This window comes from Pongo abelii, chromosome 9 (assembly GCF_028885655.2).
Source record: "Pongo abelii isolate AG06213 chromosome 9, NHGRI_mPonAbe1-v2.0_pri, whole genome shotgun sequence".
Classification (NCBI taxonomy): Eukaryota; Metazoa; Chordata; class Mammalia; order Primates; family Hominidae; genus Pongo; species Pongo abelii.
Window position 1 is genome coordinate 111,303,006 of NC_071994.2, and position 25,060 is coordinate 111,328,065.

The window sequence follows — 25,060 nt, forward strand, 5'->3', positions numbered from 1 at the left end:
GCTTTAGGAGAAAAACAGTGGCATGTAGACACACTCACAACACACATAACTTTAATTGAGAAGTTTCTATCCAATGTAATAATGCATTAGAGTGCCCTGACATTATGTTAAGAATGCAATCTGGGCTGGGTATGGTGGTTCATGCCTGTAATCCCAGCACATTGTGGGGCTGAGGTGAGAGGATCACTTGAGGCCAAGAGTTCATGACCAGCCTGAGCAACATAGCAAGACTCTGTCTCTATAAAATGAAATAAAAATTAGCCAGGTGGCATGTGCCTGTAGTCCTAGGTACTTGGGAGGCTGAGGTGGGAGAAACTTTTGAGCTCAGGCATTCAAGGCTACAAGAGCTATGATCACACCACTGCACTCCAGCTTGGGTAACAGAGTGAGACCCTGCCTCTTGAAAAAACGAAAAGAATATAACTTAACTTTAGAAACTCTACATATTAACATTTTTAAGTAAGAATATACAAAGTATACATTTTTTATTATCTTTCACAATTACAGAGATGCCTTTCCACAGAGAAATTCTGATTTCACATGACTCCATATATAAATACTTCAGAATCCCCAAGTTGATGTCAGAGGACATCCAACTTTTATAAAATTTATGACTATGAAATTATTTTATGGTACCTCTAAAGAAGATGCCAACAAACATGGAAAAATTCACAGTACAAGTTAATTCTTTTAGTATGAATTAGAGTGGCCCACCCCTTTATTCGATAAAGTCACAGACACTGTGCCATTATCATAAAAAATATGTCAAGTAAGTCTCCAACAAGATCCACAAAACTCGAGTCAGGAAAGAGAAATATAAAGATAAGACTACCAAGTAAGATGTGTTCCAGATTTAAGAAGAAAGCATTTGGAGCCATTTCAGCAGATTAAGCAGAGGAAGAAAATGAAACCCATGCTGAAGTTAGGTGGGGTAGTCACTTATAGCTCTGAAAGAAAGGTTAAGAGACTATGGTTTTCATAATAAATTCTATAGTCAAATATGCGATTTTCATAAAATTGATAGCAGAAGATTTCAGAATTAGCATTATTCTTCAAGCTTATTTCTTTACAAGTTAAGAAACCAAGTGGGCATGGGTTCAACGCATCAATTCTGTGAATATGTAATAAAGAGACAGTTGACTAAGGGAATTCACAGTGGCCTGGGATTAGGTGGTTTGTATTCTAACAATATATCTGCCTTTAAATTGCTATGGAAACTTGGAAATGTCATTAAACTACTACATATCTTAGTTTTCTAAATATTTTATTAAAAGTACGCTATTTATTTCAAATTATGTCAGTCAGTGACCTCCACAGTACCAGCAACCTCTAAAGTAATTTCAAAACTGGATGAGTGTTATGTAAGTACACTGTGTAGGCCTTAAGAAGATTTAAACCCAAAGTGTATTTGCATTCCAAAATCATTAGGCACATTCTAATAGCTTATTACCTGATCTGAGAAAGTGTATGGTCCAATTTCTTCCATAGAGATGACATTATTGCTGGGACATTGTTTGATGTTTCTAAATCATAGGAGGAAAAGGTTCTTAATAAACCCAGCTGAAGAAATTTCATCATTCATTCTGAACAAAGACACACAAAAAACCTTGTCTCTCAATTATTGACAGTATGTTGGAAAATGAGAAATAAATCTATGTTGTAAAATAGCCTGCAAAGCTACAATGCGGTTGCTTTCTCTTCTAAAGCCACTGAGTATCAGATACAATATGACTAGAAATGGACATCTGTAAAATCTCTGAAGCATTTTTTGGCCAATAATTTTACACCTTCATTTTATTAAAAAAAGGAGAAACAATTTTTTGATCTTTGTTCTATCTGATATCATGTGACATATGAAAGTGAATTGCAAATTCCTTATGAGTGTGGAAATTTAATCCTCAATTTTCTCATATTTAAAAATGGCTTTAAACAATATCTCTCACTGGGTTATTCTAAAGACTAAATGAGAGGCCGGGCATGGTGGCTCATGCCTGTAATCCCAGCACTTTGGGAGGCTGAGGTGGGCAGATCATGAGGTCGGGAGTTTGAGACCAGCCGGGCGAACATAGTGAAACCCTGTCTCTACTAAAACACAAAAATTAGCTGGGCATGGTGGCGTGCGCCTATAGTCCCAGCTACTCGGGAGACTGAGACAGGAGAACTGCTTGAACCCAGGAGACGGAGGTTGCGATGAGCCGAGATCACGCCATTGCACTCCAGCCTGGGCAACAGAGCGAGACTCCCGTCTCAAAAAAAAAAAAAAGACTAAATGAGAGAAAAACCATATGAAAGCATATAGTACAATGCTTATACACAGACAATGTCAAAAAATGTCAAGCTTCTTTTCCTTTGTTATCATCTTATGCGAATTATTTAATGGTAATTGTTTTGTTAATGGTGTAAGCTATTGAAAATAATCAATATTAGAGAATAAGCAGTCAAAACTTTCCCTCTAAAACATCCTTAACTTAGGCAAGTAGAATTTTATATTCTGGTAACTGTAAGCCAGTGTATGACTGGCTTCTGTGTTCAGACTTAGACTACATAGAATTAAAATTAAAAATGTCAGTTTAAAACTTTTTAACACATAGTGATGTCTGTTTATCAGTGTAGATAACACAGAGGTAAGAGTTTTATTTTATATATTTTTTAAAAGTAGTTTTTGGGTTATTTTTGCTAACATAAAGATTGTTGCAATTTATGTATCACTCAATGTAAACACAAACAAATGGCCGGGGGCAGTGGCTCACACCTGTAATCCCAGCACTTTCGGAGGCCGAGGTGGGTGGATCACCTGAGGTCAGGAGTTCGAGATCAGCCTGACCAACATGGAGAAACCCTGCCTCTACTAAAAATACAAAATTAGCCAGGCATGGTGGCGCATGCCTGTAATCTCAGCTACTTGGGAGGCTGACGGAGGAGAATCGCTTGAATCCAGGAACTGGAGATTGCAGTGAGCTGAGATCACGCCACTGCACTCCAGCCTGGGCAACAAGAGTGAAACTCCATCTCAAACAAACAAACAAACAACAACAACAAACAAAACAAAACAAAAACAAAACCCACAAACAAATTAGATGTGTCCCAGAAAAATTTATCTCATTACAACAGACAAGTTTTCTCAAGGCTTTTATGAGACATTAATAACCTTTAGAAATTATTTTTAACTAAATCAAGTAGATAAATATTGTATACATCAGCAAAAACACTCCAAATCAGAACTCTTACCTTTTGTTTTCATAGCTACATACTCATTTAAAATTGTTGTCAAATTTTTTCCAAATAAGGACTGAAAAGAAAAAGATCAAATATTACCAAAATTGTATACTACTACCAATAATTTCTCACAAGAAAAGATTCTACCATTCAACTTAATAAAAGATCTGACTGCAGAGTAGCTGATGAGGAAAGGGTAAAGAAGCAGGTAATCGAAAATGAAAATAGCCACTGAAATTAGGGTTTGCATCCAAGCTTCTAAAGAATCTTGCCTGTTTGACTAGGACATTATAGCTACTTGGGTATCACTGCTTCCAGACCCTCTCAGCAGACAGCTATACATACATGTACAAATGCATATATACAAGTATTTGTATCATCTAGCTGTATATATATATATTAAAATAACCACAGTGTTATACTAATATCTCAGACTATAACCCAACACCACTGGTTTCATTATTATGCTTATTTGTATCTTCTTCCTCACACAGTGAGGAATCTGGCTCCCACTATCTACAATTTGTTATTTGTTCAGAATTGTTAATTTAGAAGAAATTAGAAGGATTTATTTAATATTCATCCATGTTACTGTGTGAATCAATAGCATGTTGCTTTTTATTGCTGAGTAGTAGAGTATTGCTTTGTTATGAACATATCAGAGTTTGTCAATTTTTGAAAGACATCTTGGTTGTCACCAGTTTTTAAATTTTTTTATTTTTATTTTTTAGAGACAGGGTCTTGCTCTGTCACACAGGCTGGAGTACAGTGGCTGCTCACAGCTTACTATAGTCTCAAACTCCTGGCTTCAAGCCATGTTCCTACCTCAGCCTCCCACAGTGCTGGGATTAAAGGTGTGAGCCATCACGCCTGGCCTGTTTTCAGTATTTTTTTTTTTTTTTTGAGATGGAGTCTTGCTCTGTTGCCCAGGCTGGAGTGCAGTGGCACAATCTCGGCTCACCAAAACCCCCATCTCCTGGGTTCAAGCGATTCTCCTGCCTCAGCCTCCTGAGTAGCTGGGACTACAGGCACGTGCCATCATGCCCAGCCAATTTTTCTATTTTTAGTAGAGACGGTGTTTCACTATGTTGGCCGGGATGGTCTTGAACTCTTGACCTCGCTATCTGCTTGCCTTGGCCTCCCAAAGTGCTGGGATTACAGGTGTGAGCCACCGCACTCAGCCTATTTTCAGTTTTTAGCCACTATAAGCAAACACCAGTATCTATAAGCAAACACCAGTGTCTAGGTTTTTGTGTGAGCACAAGTTTTCCAATTGATTCGGGTAATGTGAGTGTTGGTTCACATGAGGAGTATATGCATAATCATATAAGCAAATGTCAAACTGTTTTCAAAAGCAACTGTATGACTTTTAATTCTTACCACTAACAAACAAGAGTTCCTGCTGCTCTGCCTATTTGTGGTCAAGGACTTGCCAGTTTTTAAACCTGTTTTCTTATTTTAGCCATTCTAACAGGTATTAGTATCTCACTGTGGTATTAATTTGCATTTTCCTAATGACTAATGATATGGAAGATCTTTTCATATGCTTATTGCCATCTGTATATTTTCTTTGGTAAAGTATCTTCAGATCTCTTATCCACTTAAAAAATTGTTTGGTTTTTGTCGTTAAGTTTTAAGAATTCTATACATATGTTCTGGGTGTAAACCCTTTATCAGACATGTAAGATACAAATATTTTCACCCAGCCTTTTTTTTTTTTTTTTTTTGGGACAGGGCTTTACTTTGTCACCCAGGCTGAAGTGCAGCCGTGCAGTTGTGGTTCACAGCAGCCCTGACCTCTTGGGCTCTTGCAATCCTCCAGCCTCATCCTCCCAAGCAGCTGGGACTAAGTGCACCACTACACCTGGCTAATTTTTAAAAGTTGTTTTCTAGAGATGAGGTCTCACTATGTTGCCCAGGCTGGTACAGAACTCCTGAGTTCAAGCAATCCTCTTGCCTGGGCCTCCCAAAGTGCTGGGATTATAGGCATGAGCCATTGTGTCTGGCCCAGCCTATTTCTTTTAACATGCCTCTTGTAGAGCAAGTTTTTAATTTTCTATAAAGTTGAATTTGCCTAATTTTTGCCTTTATAGCCCATGCTTTTGGTGTCATATATAAAACTCACTGTCAAATCCAACTTCGCACAATTTTTTTACGTTTTCATTTAGAAGTCTTACGGTCCTGTGTTTTACATTCTGATCCATTTTGGTTAATTTTTGCATAAGGTATGAAGTATTTGTAGAGGTTCTTTTTCTACATATGGATGTCTGAGTGTTCCAGCAACATTTGTTGATAAGACCATCCTTTCTGCAATGAATTGTCTTTAATCCTTTGTCAAAATCAGATCTGTGGGTCTCTATATGGACTTTGTATTTGGTTCCACATGCCTAAACTATCAAAAATGCCCCTTCATCTTGATTATCATAGTTTTTTAGTAAGTCTTGAAGTCTGGTAATGTGAGTCCTCCAAGTTGTTCTTTTTCAGAAACTGTTTAGGCTATTCTAGTTTCTTTTCCATTTAAAACTTAGAATTCAGCTTCGTGTTATCTATAAAAATGCTTGCAGGCATTTTGACTCTGAAAAATCTATAATTAAATTGGGAGGAAATAACACCTTAACAATATTGAGTCTCTCAATCTGTGCACACAATACAATTCTCCTTTTATTCAGGCCTTAGATCTCAGGCAATTTTGAGCATTTGGATTTCACACATATTTTGTTAGATTATCTCTAAGCATTTTGTTTGTTGCTATTATAAATGGGTACTTTCAAAATCCAATTGTTCATTGCAGGCATACAGAATACAATGGATTTGTGTACACTCTGTATTCTATGACCCTGCTTAACTTTAGTTTTGCATCATTTTCAGTTTCCTAAGCAGACACTCATGTTATCTGTGATAGTCTTTAAGAAGCCATGATTAAAATAAAATGGCAAACACCATGTGAAATGATGTAGTTATGGAAGGTATCCACTATGTACCAAATGATGGTTTGTTGGTCTAGTGATATTTAACAAAAGAGATGACAATAATATATCAAAATATCTGTTTTATATTTGTCTAAAAGGAGCAGCCAGATACAGGTCAGGAAGAAAAAAAAAGGCTTGGAGACAGCAGCAGCGAAACTAATCAGAAACGAGGGTGTCATTTTGAAACTAATTCTCAAAGTTGTAATTCATTTAATAGTTTTGGCATAAATTTGTAAAAAGAAATGCTGGTCTTCTTTGGGTCTTACCAGTCATGCATGAATATAAACCACCAAATTTCTGCCAATTTCAATTTTTTTTTCTGATAAGCTGATTTTATGACTATGTTTTCAGTCTCTTGTGTTGATGAAATATTTCCCTTAAGGAACAAATAACTCACCAGTAAGCAGGCTGGAATAAACCCTTCATCTGTACAATGTTCTGCATATTCTTTTAAATCTGAACTTTCCAAAATAAAAGTCTGGCAGGTAGAAATGAGGTTTTCTTGCTGTAAGTAACCTAAATAAAAAATAAGAGTTTAGGTGCTTATACTAAATTCTGTACTTTTGGCTAAAACTGCTATTGAAAATGCTATAGCATGTACTGATATCACAATTGAAACCTTAGGTGGAATGCTCTAGTGTTTGGCAGCCTTGAACAGAAACACCAGGTTTTGCTCTAATACAAAGTATAATTCATAGAACAGGTGGCCCTTTCACAGGAAACAATTCTAGCTAAACTAGTAAAATAAAGTGTTTAACAAAATGTAATTATTTCACAGTACTTACAGGAGAACCAATAAATTAATGATAAATAACTATGTTCCTCTACTACATAACTTCCATAAAGACCAAGTCAGTTGATGGTATAAATTCACTTACTGGGTTATCAGAAAACTATGTTCTCACAACACTGCTATGTATTTGTATACTTCATTTATTTGCCAAACGATTTATAAAAAGAATGAACAGAAGACCTACTCTGCATGAAAGTTGAGACAGGAACTCCCTGAATTCTTAATTTATGCCCTTTGGGAATCAAAGCATTACCAATTCCAACAAGAACATTAACCTTAACTAGTGAAGGAAGGCTAAGGCAGAGTGGGTCAACTGCTTGGCTGAACTAAAGCATGCCCCAATGCACACACAGACCCCCCTGGCAAACAATGGGATATTTATTTGCTCCCAGTAGTTAAGGAAATCAGCATCCAATCATAGAGTATCAACTCTTCACAGAATATAGACTGCATAAAATTAGTTCAGCAAACTCACTAGACAAACAGCAACAACTAAAACAACAAACATGGAAGAAGAAAAATCTAACTCCAGGAGTTGTCACATTATATTATTTAAAACATCCAATTTTTCACAAAATATTATGAGATATGCAGAGAAATAAGAAAGTATGGATCATACAGAGTCAAAAAACCAAAAGTCTGCCCAGGGAAATCCAGACATTAGACTTGAGACTTTAAATGAGCTATTTTTAAACAAGTTGGAAAAACTAAAGGAATCCATGTCTAGAAAATTATGAGAATAATCTCTCACAACATAGAAAATATGAATAAAGAAATACAGTTGATAAGAGCAGGAGACAAACTCCCAAGCAGACAGGGGTAGGGTAGCCGGTGAAACCCGACAACCTTCAAGCCAAAGACAGTCTGAAGCCTGAAAACTGGACTGCCAGTTCTGTGTAGAGCCCATGACCAGAGTGAGAACTTCCTAGATGTCTTTTAGCCAATCAAATGGTGCTTTTTCCAGGTTCACCCACGGACCAATCAGCCTGCACTCTGAGCCCATAAAAACCTCCATTCTGAGCCCATGAAAACCTCAGACTCAACCACACATGTGGACTACCTGCCTTTGGAATCCTCTCTCACATGGAGCTCTACTCATGTCGGGTCCCCTCTCGTGTCGAGAGCTGTTTTGTTGCTCAAGAAAACGCTCTTCCATCTTGCTCACTCCCCAGTGTCCACATAACCTCATTCTTCTTAAACACAGGACAAGATCTCAGAACCTGCTGAATGGTGGTTGTGAAAGGAACTCTAACACTGTAGCCCTTCAGCCCTCTGCTGGCACCGGGCAGCTACCCGACAGGAAGCAGTGGGGCTGGGCCAGCCCAGGAAATGCAGACTGAAGCAGGGTAGGGGGACGGAATGAGCTGTAACACAAACGAGCTGAAACATGCGCTCCCCTGCCACCTCCATTTGCCAGCTGTGGGTGGTGGGAAGGAGATAGAGTTGTAACGGTCCTTGGGGGCTCAGACCTCAGGACTCCCTGGCAACAGCTGGGGCTCTGTGGTTGCTGGTATCTCCAAGTTTTTGGGCACCGCTGTGTCACCCTCACCCAGACGCTGGCTCCCAAGGTGGAAGACAAACATGGCACAACTGGACCAGTTGCGGGGCTGAATGCAGAGCTGCAGTGGGCATGGAATCTGGGCCAGAAGCAGTCTGCTGGGTCAAGTGGGCAGAGAGGGCCCAGCAGTAAGCCTAGAGGCGAGCGAGGCCCAGGCAGGTGTGCCACAGGCCACAGAGATGCTGGACAGCATAGTGGCACTGAATGAATCCTGTGTCATTTCTGAAGGTTTGTCTGGGATCTGTGGAAGGGTAAGAGGGGACCTCTTACACTTTCATTTCTGAGGCTTCTTGCCTTCACATTTTTTTTCCGAAAACGGATGAAGCACTGGGCCTCTGTCAGCCAGTTAAGAGCGAATGGCACAGCTGCAAAGGACAGGCTTGCTGGGGAAGACTTTGTCAAGCCTCCGCCATCACCCTCGGGTACTGGGAATGTTGGCTTTGTTTCAATCCAGTCTCCCTTCACAGGTCTAGCCAATGCATAGGATCAGAATAAGGTCCTTGGGCAACTGAAGGCATCTGGATGAGGCTACACCTCAGTGTTACCTGAAGGCTCCTGGACTGGCCCCAATCCCCAACAGCCCGTTCGGGTGTCAGTCAAGACCTCCAGTCTTTCCTAGAGCATTTTCTTTCTCTCTTTCCTGGCTCCTATCTCTTCTTCATATACAACGTTAAGGGTGTTGTTGCAAACCACAGTGATAATATTACTGAGTGGAATGAGCATTTTGCTTAGTCATCAGCAGTGTAATTCAGAACAACTTGGTTTTTGTCTGTTCTTAGAAGCAAGAAGGATGCAATGATTGAGAGTTTTCTTTCCCCTGTTGAAGGAACCCATTTGCATCGGGCAAGAGGCTATTTCCCTCAGGCAACTTCCCCTCCCTGCATTTAAGTTGTTCTTCCCCCCCAACCATGTCAGGAGTCAGCATAGTTCTATGACTACAGGGAGCTTTGCTACGTATGAGACTGATTTTTTTCCCTCTTGGGAGGCAACTTATTAGGCCAGGCCTCCCCTCCTTTCTTAGTATGACTGTGAGGGATGTCTCAAGAAAGCCTTTAACCTGATATTTTTCCCAACCCCTTAGTTATAGTTGAGGTGACCTTTTGTTTACCTATGCTTTTTAAATTATGCCTGAAAGCCCAACTCCTCTGCTAGGCAGGGCTATTTTAGCTGGTACGGGACCCATCATCCTTACGGCTCCAGGATAGACTCTTTGTTTCACCCTAGTGCAGACCGGCATTAATTAACCCAGAAGTCTGGGCAACTCAAAGGAAAATTGGTGCAGCCACAACTGCCACACTGGTCTGGTCCACCTTAAGGATCCCACCACCTCCTTCTCTAACCAGAGACAATATCCCCTAAAACCAGAAGTTAGGAAAGGGCTAGAAGCCATCACTGATAACTCAAGGATGCAGGGCTTCCTTAAACCCTGCAACAGCCCTTGTAATATTCTGATATTAGATGTACAAAAACCCAACAAAGGAAGGAGACTGGTCTAAGACCTCTGTCTCATTAATGAGGCTGTGGTTCCACTCCATATGGTGGTTCTCAATCCCTATACTCTACTAACTCAAATACTTGAGGGAACTAAATGGTTCACAGTCCTGAACCTAAAGGACATCTTTTTCTGCATACCATTACACCCCAACTGCCAGTATTTGTTTGCATTCAAGGATCCATCCAACTAGACCACACAGCTAACCTGGATGGCGTTACCGCAGGGATTCTAAGACAGCCCCCAGCTGTTTGGGCAGTTCCTTTATCCTCAGGTGAAAGTTTTACAATATGTAGATGACATTCTCCTTTGCGTTCCAATTGAGGAAGTCTCAGGAGGACAGTAAGGCTTGTCTTAACTTTCTGGCTCACAGAGGATATAAGGTCTCAAAATCTAAGGCTCAGCTCTGTCAGATTTCAGTGAAATACCTAGGTCTAGTCTTGTCAGAGGGGACCAGGCAACTAGGTGAAGAAAGGATTAAGTCCATCTCCTCTTTTCCTCTCCCCAAAACCCTCAAGCAACTGAGAGGATTCTTGGGGATTACAGGACTATGGATACCTGGGTATGGTGAAATAGTTTGTCCCTTATATCACATAATAAAGGAGACTCAGGCAACTAAGACTCACTCCCCAATTTGGGAACCAGAGGCTAAAAGGACCTTTGACCAACTGAAACAAGCCTTGCTTGAGGCACCAGCCCTTAGTCTTCCCATAGGGAAGACATTGAATCTTTATGTATCAGAAAGGAAAGGAATGGCCCAGGGAGTTCCAACTCAGGCCCAAGGTCCAGCCCAGAAACCTGTAGGTTACCTAAGCAAGGAGCTTAATTTGGTAGCTAAAGGATGGTCAGCCTGCCTCCGGGCAGTCACAGCAGTAACCTTGTCAGTACCAGAGGCCACAAAGGTAACCATGGGGTATAACGTAACCATTTATACTCCACATAATGTGGCAGGACTGCTGTCTTCTAAGGGGAGGCTCTGGGTAGTGGACGACCGTCTCCTCAAATATTAAGCTGTGCTATTAGAGAGATCTGCAGTTAAGAATCTGTCCCTCCCTAAACCCAGCAACTTTCCTCCCAGAGACAGCTGGGGAGCTTGAACATGACTGTGAACAGATAGTAGTGCAAACCTATGCGGCTATAGAGGACCTCGAAGAAACCTCCTTAGAGAATCCAGACTGGACTCTCTTTACAGATGGAAGTTCTTTTGTGGAATAAGGGATCCATAAAGCAGGGTATGCAATAGTCACCCTAAATGATATTATTGATAGCATGCCTCTCTCCTCAGGCACAAGTGATCAACTAGCTGAGGTAACTGCCCTCACAAGGGTGCTTGAATTAAGCAAAGGGAAAGCAGTTAACATTTATACTGATTCTAAGTATACTTTCCTAGTCCTCCCTGCCCATGCCACTATCTGGAAAGAAAGGGACTTCCTCACAGCTAATAGGTCTCTCATATCACCAGGAAATTAAGAGATCATTATCCTCAGTTTTCCTTTCATGGGAAGTGGCAGTATTACATTGTAAAGGCCACCAAAAGCAAACAGATGAAATAGCTGAAGGAACTAAGTTGGCAGACCAAGCAGCTAAATCAGCAGCAAGAGGGCCCCAGATTTCTGATCCACTTGAGGCCCCTCTGATCTGGGAGGGCTCCAAGACAAATAAAACCTCAATATTCTCCTGTGGAAATAGAATGGGCCACCTCTCAGGGACACACCTTTCAGCCCTCGGGATGGCTACAATCAGAGGACAGCAAACTTTATCTACCAGCTACCAGCCAGGCAGTTCTTAAAAGTTCTTAAAATCCTTCAGCAAGCCCTCCACCTAGGTAAGCATAAAATCTATCAATTGGCCCAAATGTGGTTTTCAGGTAAAAATCTGCTAAAAATGGTCAAACAGGTCACTAATGGTTGTGAGACTTGCCTTAGAAATAATCCCCTCAAGCAACATCTTCTCCCTTCCGGAACCCAAATAATGGGAGGTTACCCAGGGGAAGACTGGCAGATAGATTTCACCCCTATGCGGAAGACGAGAGGCATCCAATACCTCCTAGTGTGGGTAGATATCTTCATTAACTGGGTAGAAGCATTTCCATGTTGGACACAGAAAGCCTCTGAGGTGATAAAAGTACTAATTAATGATGTAATTCCTCGTTTTGCACTTCCTAAACACCTCCAGAGTGATAATGGCCCTTCCTTCAAGGAGGCTGTCACCCGGGGGTCTCAAAGGCAGTAGGCATACAATACTATCTTCATTGTGCTTGGAGACCACAATCTTCAGGAAAGGGAGAAAAGACAGATGATATTATCAAAAGGTACCACAGAAAACTGTCTTGAGAGACTCATCTGCCCTGGATTACTTTTCTTCCCATAGGCCTACTACATCTCAGAAACATCCCTTCAAAGCTGGGTTTAATTCCCTTTGAAATGATGTGCAGACGACCTTTTCTCACCAATGATTTCTTCTAGACCAAGAAACCTCTGACTAGATTACATGTGTAACATCTTTGGCCCATTTCCAATAGGAACTGAAACAACTGTCAGAGGCCCAATTCTGTGAACTAGGGCCATCTCTATCCAACCCAGGGGACATAGTACTAGGTAAACGCACTTCCTACCCTCTCTTCCTCTCTAGATCAGCACTGGGAGTGACCTTATACCATACTTCTTTCTACTCCTATGGCAGTAAATGTCACTGGAAAATATTCTTAGATTCGTTATACTTGAGTAAAGGCCTGGGAAAACTGACAGAATTATCTCTGTTGACCTGGAAAAGTACCCGAAGTACCAGTGTGAAAAAATCAGAGACCTCAAGCTAAATGACAAAAGGTTAAGTGTCATTAACCTACCATGGACATCCTCTTTATAGTCTCTCCTAGGCTTGCTCTTCTCACCCTTGTTCTGTTCCTCACAAGGCATCTTTGCCAAGGACCCCTCAATCCCAAACCCCCAAGGGATTATATACTCCCCTAAACAGTTATTTTTCTTCTAAAGTTTAACTGCCCCCATACAAGATTTAATTTCTTTCACCAGGGTGAAACAGATCTAGCCATAACACTGTTTCAGCATGTTTAGTCTATTTTGCTCCTTATTTCTGTTATCTTTGGGACTACATTTTTACCTTCTAGCTCCTCTTTGTATAATACACATATTTGGTCCATGTATATTTAACCTCCTTGTAAAATTTGTTTCTTCTCAATTAGAGATCATTAAACTCCATATGGTCATGCAAATGGAGCCTCAGACGATGGCTCCCTTTCACTGGGAACTCTTAGGCCTCTGAGAGAGATCAAACTGCTGTTTTTGCAAAACAGCACCCCATCAGCAGAAAGCAGCAATTGTGGTCATTGTCCTTATCCTAATGGCAGTTAGATGTAATTCTTCAGAGGGAGGATTGATAGTAGCAAGAGACAAATTCCCAGGCAGACAGGGGTGGGACCATGGTGAAACCCAACATTCAAGTCAAAGACAGCCTGAAGCCTGAAAACTGCATGCCAGTTCCGGGCAGAGTCCACAACTAGAATGAAAACTTCCTCGATGCCTAAGGCCAATCCAATGATGCTTTTTCCAGGCCCGCCCATAGACCACTCAACATGCACTCCCACATTCTGAGCCCATAAAAATCCCGGACTCAGCCACACGTGGGGGCTACCTACCTTTGGGCCCCCTATCACACAGAGGGTTATCCACTGTGGGTCCCCTCTCATGTTGAGAGCTGTTCTGTTGCTCAATAAAAATTCTTTTCCACCTTGCTCAGTCTCTCATGTCCGTGTAACCTCATTCTTCTCAGATATGGGACAAGACCCTGGAACCTGCCGAACCTGCCGATGGGAAAGGGGCTATAACATTGTAGCCCTCCTGCCTTCTGCCAGGAGCGGACAGCCGCCCCACATGACAGGAAGCAGTGGCAGGGCCAAGCAGGCCCAGGAGCCGCAAGTCAGAGTGGGGCAGTGGGCCTGAACGAGCTGTAACACAAATGAGCTGAAACACATCCCCCTATCATTCGCTGCCTTGTGGATGGCATGAAGGAGACAGAGTTGTAACAGTCCTTTGATCTGAGGAATGGAAACAAATCCAGAATGATGCAAAGTGAACAGAGTCTCAGAGACCTAAGGGACGCCATCAATTGTACCAACATAACCATAACGGAAATCCTAGAACGATAGAAATGCCAGAAAGAATATTTGAAGAAATAATGTCTAAAAACGTGCAAATTTGAGAAAAAACTTAATCTACACATGAAGGTAGCTCAACAGTCTCTAAGTAGGATAAACTAAAAGAGATCCATACCTAGACAGACCATAATCAAACTGAAAATACAAAGACAAAATCGTGAAAGCAGTTGACAAACAACTCATCACATATAAGGGTTTCTCAGTAAGACTGACAGCTGATTTCTCACCAGAAACCAGAAGTAGTGAGATGATATTCAAAGACCTGATGTTTACTTTGATTGTTGAAGCAAAAAGATAAAAAACTGATAGCAAAAAAAGGTCAACCAAGAATTTTCTTTTCTTTTTGAGACAGGGTTTCACTGTTGCCCAGGCTGAAGAGCAGTGACACCATTATAGCTCACTGTAGCTTTGAATGCTGGGGCTCAAGCGATCTTCCCACCTCAGTCTCCCAGGTAGCTGGGATGACAGGAACTCACAACTATGCCTGGCTAATTAAAAGAAAAAATTTTTAATAGAGATGGTGTCTCACTATATGTTGCCTAGGTAGGTCTTGAATCCTAGCCTCAAGTGATCCTCCCACCTTGGCCCCCACAAAGTGCTGGGATTACAGGAGTAAGCCACCACACCCAGCCTCAAGGAAGAATTCTATATCTAGCAAGACTCCAAACTAAAACTTTAAAAATTATATGTTATCAGATAAACAACCAAGAGAATTAGTTGCTAGCAGATTTTCCCTGTAAGAAATACTAAAGGGGGACTCCTTCAGGCTAAAATGAGATGATACTGGAGAGTAACTTGATAACAACATAATATAAAGCAGTATAGGCTAGGTGCAGTGGCTCATGCTTGTAATCCCAGCACTTTGAGAGGTTTAGGTGGGTGGATCACTTGAGGCCAGGAGTTTGAGACCAACCTGGCCAACACAGCGAAACGCCATCTCTACTAAAAATACAAAAAAATTAGCTAGGTGTGGTGGGACTCGCCTGTAATCTCAGCTACTTGGGAAGCTGAGGCATGAGAATCTCTTGAACTGGGGAGGCAGAGGCTGCAGTGAGGCGAGATCATGCCACTGGGGAGGCAGAGGCTGCAGTGAGGTGAGATCATGCCAAGGCATTCCAGCCTGGGTGACAGAGCGAGACCCTGTCTCAAAAATAAATAAATAAATAAATAAAAATAAAATAGTGTAAGTGTTTGTTGTATGTAATCTTTCTTCCCCAACTCTGCTTAAAAAGATAACTGTATACAACAATATGGGCATATAATGTATGATGGTGTAATTTATATGACCTTAAAAACATGATCCAACTATATGCTGTTGTCACAGGATCCTCAGGGTGTCGCTTTTCCAGTTCGAAACCTCTGTGGCTGATGGTGCCTTTGCCTGAGTTTTGCTAGGGCCTGCTGGGCTTGTTCCACTCACTTGGCCGAGCAGGCTGTGTTCGGCTCATGCTACTGGGCCTAATCCCATACCTGCTGGTGGTGAGCCAGGCGTGAAGCAGTGAGGGGTGTATGAGTGAGCGCGGGGTCCAGCCACTGAGCATAATAGTCAGGCATGCTGGATGCAGTGGGGTGGGCATATCCAGGCACTGGCTCCCTGTGAGGTTGCATCTGGATCAGACATACCACAGTGGCTTCCACTGTGGGTACTGGGGAACGCAGTGGCACCCTGAAGCTTGGAGACATCAAGAATCCCAGAGCCCCAAAGACGGTGTCACAAGCCTGGTTTGGGGAGCTCTTAGGTCTGGGCTCCCCAAAGGGCCTCAGCTCTTCTTTCTTTCTCATTGTCTGCAACGTGGTGAGCAAGGGGGCATGTTTCAGCCATGTTTTACAGATCTTTCGGTCCCACCTTTCAGTGGGTCCCATGTTATCATCCTGCGTCCAGGAAGAATGAGGTTCACAGTCAACTAGAAGGTGCGCAAGGTGGAGAGGAGCTTCACTGAGTGACAGAACAGCCCTCAGGAGACCTGCAGTGGGTAGCTCCTTTCCGTAGGCAGGTTGTCCCCACAAGTATCCAGCTCTCAGTGGAGAGGATACCCACAGTGGGAAGCTCCTTTCTGCAGTGCCTTTCTGTGCAGGCAGGTCATCCTGATGAGTGTCCAGCTCAACAGAGAGGACACCCAGAGTGGGTAGCTCCTTTCTGCAGGTAAGTCATCCTGACGAGTGTCCAACTCTCAGTGGAGAATAGAGCTGCAGTGGGTAGCTCCTTTCTGCAGGCAGGTTGTCTCAACAAGTGACCAGTTCTCAGTGCAGAGGAGACCCACAGTGAGTAGCTCCTTCTCACAGCTGGTAGTCTCAACTTCTCTGTGAGTATGGCTGAGTCTGGGGTTTTTATGGACCTCAAATGGGAGTAAGTATGTGCTGATGGGTCCATGGACAGCCACGGGTGGGTGCAGAAAAAGCACCATAAATTCTCACTCTGGGCCATGGATCTGCAGTCTGGCCCCCAGGCTTTAGCTGTCTCTGGCTTGAAGGTGTGGCTTCACTGGGTGCCTGCCCCTTTCCACCTAGGAGACCATCTGCCTCCTGCCACCACCAACCTGACATCCAAGGTACCCACGGTGCTTAGGCTGTTCATGCCAAGGGGCAGGCCCATGCTGAGCTGCCCTCATCCTCACCCTTGGCCTCCCTCACGTGCTCATCAGAGCTGAAAGTCCAGAGGGGGACCGAGGCAGCATGAGGCTGGTGTGTTGGCGCTGCCCCTAGTGTGCACACACCCAGCCAGGTCCCGACAGCAGCAGGCTCAGCCTCAACTTTACTCTGAAATCGGAGTGGGCACCGGGAGCAGGGAGAGGCCAGGCAGCGGGAGTAGGCACTTCCAAGCCTGCAGGAAAAGGGGGAGCTTCCCGGGCCCCCGAGAGTGCAGGGATGCCTGCTCCACAGCTGCAGCTGCACCTGGGAGGGCAGGGCTCCTGCCCATCCAACTTGGAAGGGGACAGGGCACCCATCTGTTCCCAGCTCCCGCTGCCCTGTGGAGCACACAGCCCTGGCCACGCCTCACGTGCTGCAGCCGGCGTCTTGGCACCAGCTGCTAGACTGATTCAAAGATACAAACAGGGTGAAAGTAAAAGGATAGGAAAGATTACTGGATTATACCATCCAGTAATCAAGTAAGACTTAAAGTTGTTATATTAATACAGGTTGAGTATCCCTTATCTGAAATGCTTGGGACCAGAAGTGTTTCAGATTTTTCTCCCTTTCAGATTTTGGAACATTTGCATTATACTTACTGGTTGAGCATCGCTAATCTGAAAATCTGAAATGCTCCAATGAACATTTCCTTTGAGGATCATGTTGGTATTCAAACAGTTTTGGTTTTGGAGCATTCTGAATTTTTGAATTAGGGATACTCAACCTGTCTCAAAGTAGGTATTAAGACAAATATTGTTACTAGAGACAAGGATAATAACAAAAAAGATCAATCCACAAAAAGATAACAATGGCTGGGTGCAGTAGCTCACTTTGGGAGGCTGAGGCGGTAGAACTGCTTGAGCCTAGGAGTTCAAGACCATTCCGGGAAACCTAGTGAGAACCCACCTCTATGGTTTTTAGAAATTAGCTGGGCTTGGTGGTGTGCACCTGTAGTTCCAGCTGCTCTGGAGGCGGAGGTGGGAGGATAGCTTGAGCCCAGGAGGTCAAGGCTGCAGTGAACCATGACTGCACCACTGCACTCGAGCCTGGGCAACAGGGTGAGACCCTGTCTTTAAAAAAAAAAAAAAAGAGAGAGAGAAATAACACTTATAAACATAAATACACCTAACTGAGCCCAAAGTATAAAGCAAACTCACGGAAGGGAAAGGAGAAACAGATAATTCAACAATAAAATTTGAAGGCTTCTATACGACACTTTCAGTAATACATAGAACTACTAGGCAGAAGATCAATAAATAAACAGAAAATTTAAACTGTAAAGCAACTAGACCTACCAGATATCTATAGAACATTCCAGTCAAAAACAGCATAATATACATTTTTCTCAACTGTACGTGGAACATTTTCCAGGGCCGACCATATATTAGGACATGAAATAAGTGTCAATAAATTTATGAGATGCAACTAAAGCAATGCACAGTGGAAAATTTACAGCTATAAACACCTGTATTTAAAAAAGAGATGCCAGACGCAGTGGCTCATGCCTGTAATCCCAGCACGTTGGGAGGCTGAGGCAGGCAGATCACCTGAGGTCAAGAGTTCGAGGCCAGCCTGGCCAACATGGTAAACTCTGTCTCTACTAACAATATAAAAAATTAACTGGGTATGGTGGCAGGCGCCTGTAATCCCAGATACTCAGGAGGCTGAGGCAGGAGAATTGCGTGATCCTGAGAGGCGGAAGCTGCAGTGAGCCAAGGCTGTGCCACTGCACTCCAGCCTGGGTGGCAGGGCAAGACTCCATGTCAAAAATAAATAACTAAATAAAATAAATAAATAAATAAAAAGATAAGGCAAGCATGGTGGCATACACCTATAATCCCAGCTATTTGGCAGGCTGAGGCAGGAGAGTACCATGAGGTGAGGAATTCAAGAGCCTGTGTCTAAAAAAATCTCTTTAAATTAGGTAGGTGTGCTGGCACGTGCCTATAGTCCCAGTAGTTCAGGAGTTCAAGGCTGTAGTGAACTATGACCGCGCCACTGCACTCTAGCACGGGCAACAGACTGAGATCTCGTCTCAAAACAAACAAACAAACAAACAAAAACCTTAAAATTTAAAATCAACAACCACATTGGGCCAGGCACGGTGGCTCACGCCTGTCATCCCAGCACTTTGGGAGGCCAAGGTAGGCAGATCACGAGGTCAGGAGATCGAGACCATCCTGGCTAACACAGTGAAACCTCGTTTCTACTAAAAATACAAAAAATTAGCTGGGTGTGGTGGCAGTCGCCTGTAGTCCCAGCTACTCAGGAGGCTGAGGCAAGAGAATGGCGTGAACCTGAGAGGCGGAGCTTGCAGTGAGCGGAGATCGCGCCACTGCACTCCAGCCTGGGCGACGGAGCAAGACTTCATCTCAAAAAAAAAAAAAAAAAAAAATTCAATAACCACATCATCTACCTTAAGAAACTAGAAAAAGAGCAAAACAGAAGGAAATAAGCAGAGTATACATGAATGAAACAAAAATAGAGAAAAATGAATAAAAACAAAAGCTAGTTCTCTGAAAATGTCAACAATGTTGACAATTCTGTAGCTAGACCAACCGAAAAAAAAAAGAGAATACTCAAATTATACTAGATCAGAAAAGTAAGAGGGGATATTACTATCAATATTATAGAAATAAATGGGAATGTAAAGGAACAGTATGAACAGTTGTTATCTCAACAATTTAGAGAATCTAGATGAAATAAGTAATTCTTAGAAAGACCCTCATATAGTTTAGATGTTGCTCCTGCTAAATCTCACCTTGAATTGTAATCTCCAATGTTGGAGGTGGGTCCTGGTGGGAGGTGTTTTGGCCACAGGGGCAGATTCCTCATGCCCTGGTGCTATCCTTGAGAGAGTCAGTTCTCACAAGACCTGGTCATTTAAAAGTGTGTGACACCTCTTTCTCTCTTGCTCTCACTCTGCCATGTGAGAGGTCAGCTTCCCCCTTCACCTTCCGCCATGATTGTTAAGCTTCCCAAGGCCTCCAGAAGGCAGGCAGATGCCAGCACCATGCTTCCTGCAAAACCTAAAGAACTGTGAGCCAATTAAAGTCTCTTTTCTTTATAAGTTACCCACTCTCAGGTGTTTCTTCATAGAAACACAAGAACGGACTAACAGACCCAAACTACGGGAACTGACTCAAGAAGAAACAGAAAATCTGAATAGACCTATAACAAGTAAAGGAATGGAATTTGTAATAAAGAAACTTCTCACAAGGAAAAGCACAACTGGGATCAAATGCCCTCACTGGTGAATTCTACAAAACATTGAATGAAACACCAATCCTTTACAAACTCTTTTTGAAACAGTAGAAGAGAACTTCTCAACCCATTCTTTTAGACCAATATTACCCTGATACCAAAACAAGAGAAAGACATCACAAAACTACACGCCAATATTCCTTATGAAACTGGACATAGGGGCCAGGGTCAATGGCTCATGCCTATAATCCCAGCACTTTGGGAGGCTGAGGTGGGTGGATCATGAGGTCAGGAGATTGAGACCATCCTGGCCAACATGGTGAAAACCCATCTCTACTACAAATACAAAAATCAGCTGGGCCTGGTGGTGTGTGCCTGTAATCCCAGCTACTCCGGAGGCTGGGACAGGAGAATCGCTTGAACCAGGGAGTCAGAGGTTGCAGTGAGCCGAGATCGCGCCACTGCATTCCAGCTTAGCAACACAGCGAGACTCCGTCTAAAAAAAAAAAAGAAACAAAGTGAACATGAAAGTCCTCAACAGGGTGGGCACAGTGGCTCACTCCTGTAATCCCAGCACTGTGGGAGGCCGAGGTAGGAGGATTGCTTGAGCTCAGGAGTTCCAGACCAGCCTGGGCATAATGGCGAAATGCCATCTCTACAAAAAATACAAAAGTTAGCTGGACATGGTGGTGTGCACCTGTGGTCCCAGCTACTCAGGAGGCTGACATGGGAGGATCATTTGAGGCTGGGAAGTCAAGGCTGCAGTGAGCCATGACTGGGCCACTGCACTCCAGAATAGGTGACAGAGTGAGACCCTGTCTTCAGGAAAAAAAAAAAAAAAAAAATCCTTAACAAAATACTAGCAAATCAATTCCAGCAACATATAAAAACAGTGATGCACCATGACCAAGTGGGATTTAATGCAGTAATGCAAGGTTGGTTGAATAAAAATAAATCAGTGTAATATACTATATTCCTAACATAAAAGACAAAAGTCACATTATCATGGAAAAAGAACAACTGAACAAAATCCAACCAATCTGGGCAATACGGTGAGACCCCCATCTCTACAAAAAATTAAAAATTTAGCTGGGTATGGTGGCATGTGTCTATAGTTCCGGTTACTTGGGAGGGTGAGGTAGAAGGATAGTTTTAGTCTGGGAGGCTGAGGCTGCAGTGGGCCATAATCATGCCACTGAAGTCCACCCTGGATGACAGAGTAAGAACCTGTTTCAAAAGCAAAACAAAACAAAACAAAACAATACACTACCAAAGAAACCAAAAAAACCGAAATCCAACACCCTTTCATGATAAAAACACTAGAAGTAAAAGGAAATTTCCTCAACCTGATAGAGTTATCTATTAAAAAAAAAAAAGCCAAGTAACATCATCTTCAATGGTTTAAAATTCAAAGCTTTCCCCATAAGATCAGGGAAAAGGTAAGAATGTCTGTTCTTGCCATTTCTATTCAACACTGCATGTATCCTCTAGCCAGGGCAATTAGGAAAAAACTTGAAATAAAAAGCATTCAGGCTGGGCGCGGTGGCTCACACCTGTAATCCCAGCACTTTGGGAGGCTGAGCTGGGCGGATCACTTGAGGTCAGGAGTTCCAGACCAGCCTGCTCAACATGGTGAAATCCCGTCTCTACTAAAAATACAAAAATTAGCCAGGCGTGGTGGTGCATGCCCGTAATGCCAATTACTCAGGAGGCAGAGGCAGGAGAATTGCTTGAATCCGGGAGGCGGAGGTTGCAGTGAGCTGAGATAGTGCCGCTCCACTCCAGCCTGGGCAACAGAGCAAGACTCCGTCTCAAAAGAAAAAAAAAAAAAAGCATCCAGATTGGAAAAGAAAAAGTCAGATTACCCCTATTTGCAGATGACATGTCTTATATAGAAAATCCTAAGGAAGCCATAAAAAAAAAAAAAAAAAAAAAAACTATTAGAGGCCAGGCACCATGGCTCATACCTATAATCCCAGCACTTTGGGAGGCCAAGGCAGGCAGATTGCCTGAGGTCAGGAGTTCTTGACCAGTCTGGCCAACATGGTGAAACCCCATCTCTACTAAAAAAACAAAAAAATGAGCCAGGCATGGTGGTGTCCACCTTAATCCCAGCTACTAGGGAGGCTGAGGCAGGGGAATCACTTGAACCAGGGAGGTGGAGGTTGCAATGAGCCGAGATGGTGCCACTGCACTCCAGCCTGGGCAACAGAGCGAGACTCTGTCTCCAAAAAAAAAAGTTAAGAAACCTCCCTAGGCCGGGCATGGTGGCTCATGCCTGTAATCCAGCACTTCGGGAGGCCGAGGCCGGCAAATCACCTGAGGTCGGGAGTTCGAGACCAGCCTGACCAACATGGAGAAACCCTGGCGCTACCAAAAATACAAAATTAGCTGGGCAAGGTGATGCATGCCTGTAATCCCAGCTACTCCGGAGGCTGAGGCAGGAGAATCGCTTGAACCCGGGAGGCGGAGGTTGTGGTGAGTCAAGATTGCGCCACTGCACTCCAGCCTGGGCAACAAGAGCGAAACTCTGTCCCAAAAACAAAACAAAACAAAACAAACACTATTAGAGCTAATAAATGACTTCAACAAGGTTGCAGGATACATAATGAATATATAAAAGTCAATAAATCTCAATGAACTACCAAAAATTAAGAATGCAATGCTAGTTACAATAGCATCAAAAGAAATAAAATACTTAGGAATAAGTTTAACAAAAGTAAAGGACTTGCATACTAAAAACTGGAAAACATTACTGGAGGAAATTAAAGACCTAAATCCACGCGAAGACATACTGTGTTCATGGACTGAAAGGTTCAATATTGTTAAAAACTCAATACTCCCAAAATTCACCGATACATTTAACACAATTCCTATCATAATCTCAACTGCCTTTTGTGCAGAAATTGACAAACATCCTAAAACTCGTAAGGTAATACAAGGGGGCTGGAATAACCAAAATAATCTTGAGAATGAAGAAAAAGTTGAAGCACTTACACTTACCAATTTCAAAACTTACTATAAAGCTACAGTAATCAAGACGATGTACTGGCATGAGGTTAGACACACAAATTAGTGGAACAAAATAAAAAATCCAGACCTTTCTTATTTATCTAGTCAACTCTGAAGCACGGAATCCAGACATTTATGGTCAGTTTATTTTTTTTCAGAGACAGAGTCTTGCTCTGTCACCCAGGCTGGAGTAGAGTGGGTCAATCGTAGCTCACTATAACCTTGAACTCCTGGGCTGAAGTGATCCTCCCACTTCAGCCACCCCAGTAGCTAGGACTAGCATGTACCACCAAATAAATGTCCAGCTAATTACTTACTTATTGGTACATATGGGGTGTCTCAGTATGCTGCCCAGGCTGGTCTCGCTGGCTTCAAGCAATCCTCCTGCCTTGGCCTCCCAAAGTGTTGGGATTACAGGGTGAGCCATTATAGCTGGCCTGCATTTTTCGTAACAGTGTCCATTAATGAATGGACAAACAAAATATGGCATATTCATATAATGAAATATTCAGCTATCAAAAGGTATGAAGTACTAATACCTGCTACAACATGGAATAATGCTGAAAACATTATGCTATGTGAAAGTCAGACACAAAAAGCCAAATATTCTATTTCATTTATGTGCAATCCAGGCAAGGCAAATGTATAGATACAGCAAGTAGATTTGTGGTTGGCAGAGGACAGAGCAAGGGGGAATTGCAAGTGACTTAATAGTATAAGGATTCTCTTTGGAGTGATGGAAATATTGAAATTACTGGTGATATCTGCACATTATGAATCCATAAATATCCTGGATTTTCATACCCTGAAAAACAATGAAGTTTACATTTTGTAGTATGTGCATCATATCTCAATAAAAAAATATGATTCCAATTTTTTTTTTTTTTGAGATGGAGTCCCGCTCTTGTCACCCGCGCTGGAGTGCAATGGTGCGATCTTGGCTCACTGCAACCTCTGCCTCCCAGGTTCAAGTGATTCTCCTGTCTCAGCCTCCCAAGTAGCTGGGATTACAGACGCCTGCCACCATGTCTGGCTAATTTTTATATTTTTAGTAGAGACGGGGTTTTGCCATGTTGGCCAGGCTGGTCTGGAACTCCTGACCTCAGGTGATTTGCCCGCCTTGGCCTCCCAAAGTGCTGGGATTACACGCATGAGCCACTGCACCCGGCCTATGATTCCAAATTTTTAATGTGTCGTATGAGGTTCTACTTGCTTTGTACCCTAATTTCCTCTTCAGCCTATGTTTTGCTATTCTATTGCTTCCAGCCAAACTGGCTAACACGGTGAAACCTCACAGATACACCACTGATTTTATTTCAAGGCCACTGTATATGCTATTTCCTTTGCTTGGGCAGCTAATCTTTTCTTAGCCTAGCTATCTTCAACTCATTCTTCACAGTTTAGTATAATTACTCCCTATTCCCTACTATTAAATATTCCCTTATACGTATTACTTAATACTTATAAGTATTCCCTTATACTTTCCTTTGAAGTACACTTATCTCAGTGCTGGCATAATAGTCAGTAAGTATTTGTTAGCTACTGAAATTATAAGTGGGAGCTAAAGGATGAGAACACATGGGCACATAGAGGGAACAACACACACTGGGGCCTATTGGAGGGTGAAGGGTGGGAAGAGGTAGAGGATCAGGAAAAATAACTAATGGGTTCTAGGCTTAACACCTGGGTGATGAAATAATACGTACAACAAACCCCTATGACACAAGTTTACCTATATAACAAACCTGCACATGTACCCCTGAACTTAAAAGATAAAAAAAAAAAAAAAATATTTCTAACATCTCTTCCAACTTTATAAGGTTCTACTCTCTTCACCTGGAACTGTATCTTTTACCAGGTCCAACAGGTGAAAAAACTAATAAGATGGCCTACAAAGTCATTATACACTAAGGTTTTAAAAAGGAAAGGGCAAGGATATGGTCATCTCATTACAGGCAATGCCCTAGCTGTGATTTGGGAATCAACTCACCACTCTCTACTTGTAGTTGATGAATCT

The 25,060-nt window shown here is 42.5% G+C and overlaps 1 protein-coding gene across 4 annotated transcripts in view; it reads right to left on the reverse strand.

Moving 5' to 3' along the window:
* Positions 1 to 25,060, reverse strand: part of LOC100449317 (protein NPAT) — a 61,586-nt gene that overhangs the window by 29,456 nt on the left and 7,070 nt on the right. For 2 of the 4 annotated variants that reach the window (XM_054524997.2, XM_054524996.2), the window contains exons 1-5: positions 19,589 to 19,856; positions 17,734 to 17,897; positions 6,583 to 6,701; positions 3,229 to 3,289; positions 1,451 to 1,523 (exon numbers count right to left, since the gene is read on the reverse strand). In XM_054524997.2, coding sequence (XP_054380972.1) covers positions 1,451 to 1,523; positions 3,229 to 3,289; positions 6,583 to 6,701; positions 17,734 to 17,897; positions 19,589 to 19,662 — 491 coding nt within the window. In that variant the 5' untranslated portion in view covers positions 19,663 to 19,856. Of the gene's footprint in view, positions 1 to 1,450; positions 1,524 to 3,228; positions 3,290 to 6,582; positions 6,702 to 17,733; positions 17,898 to 19,588; positions 19,857 to 25,060 lie in introns of those variants that run through there. The other 2 variants (XM_054524999.2, XM_009247021.4) reach the window with 1 other exon arrangement.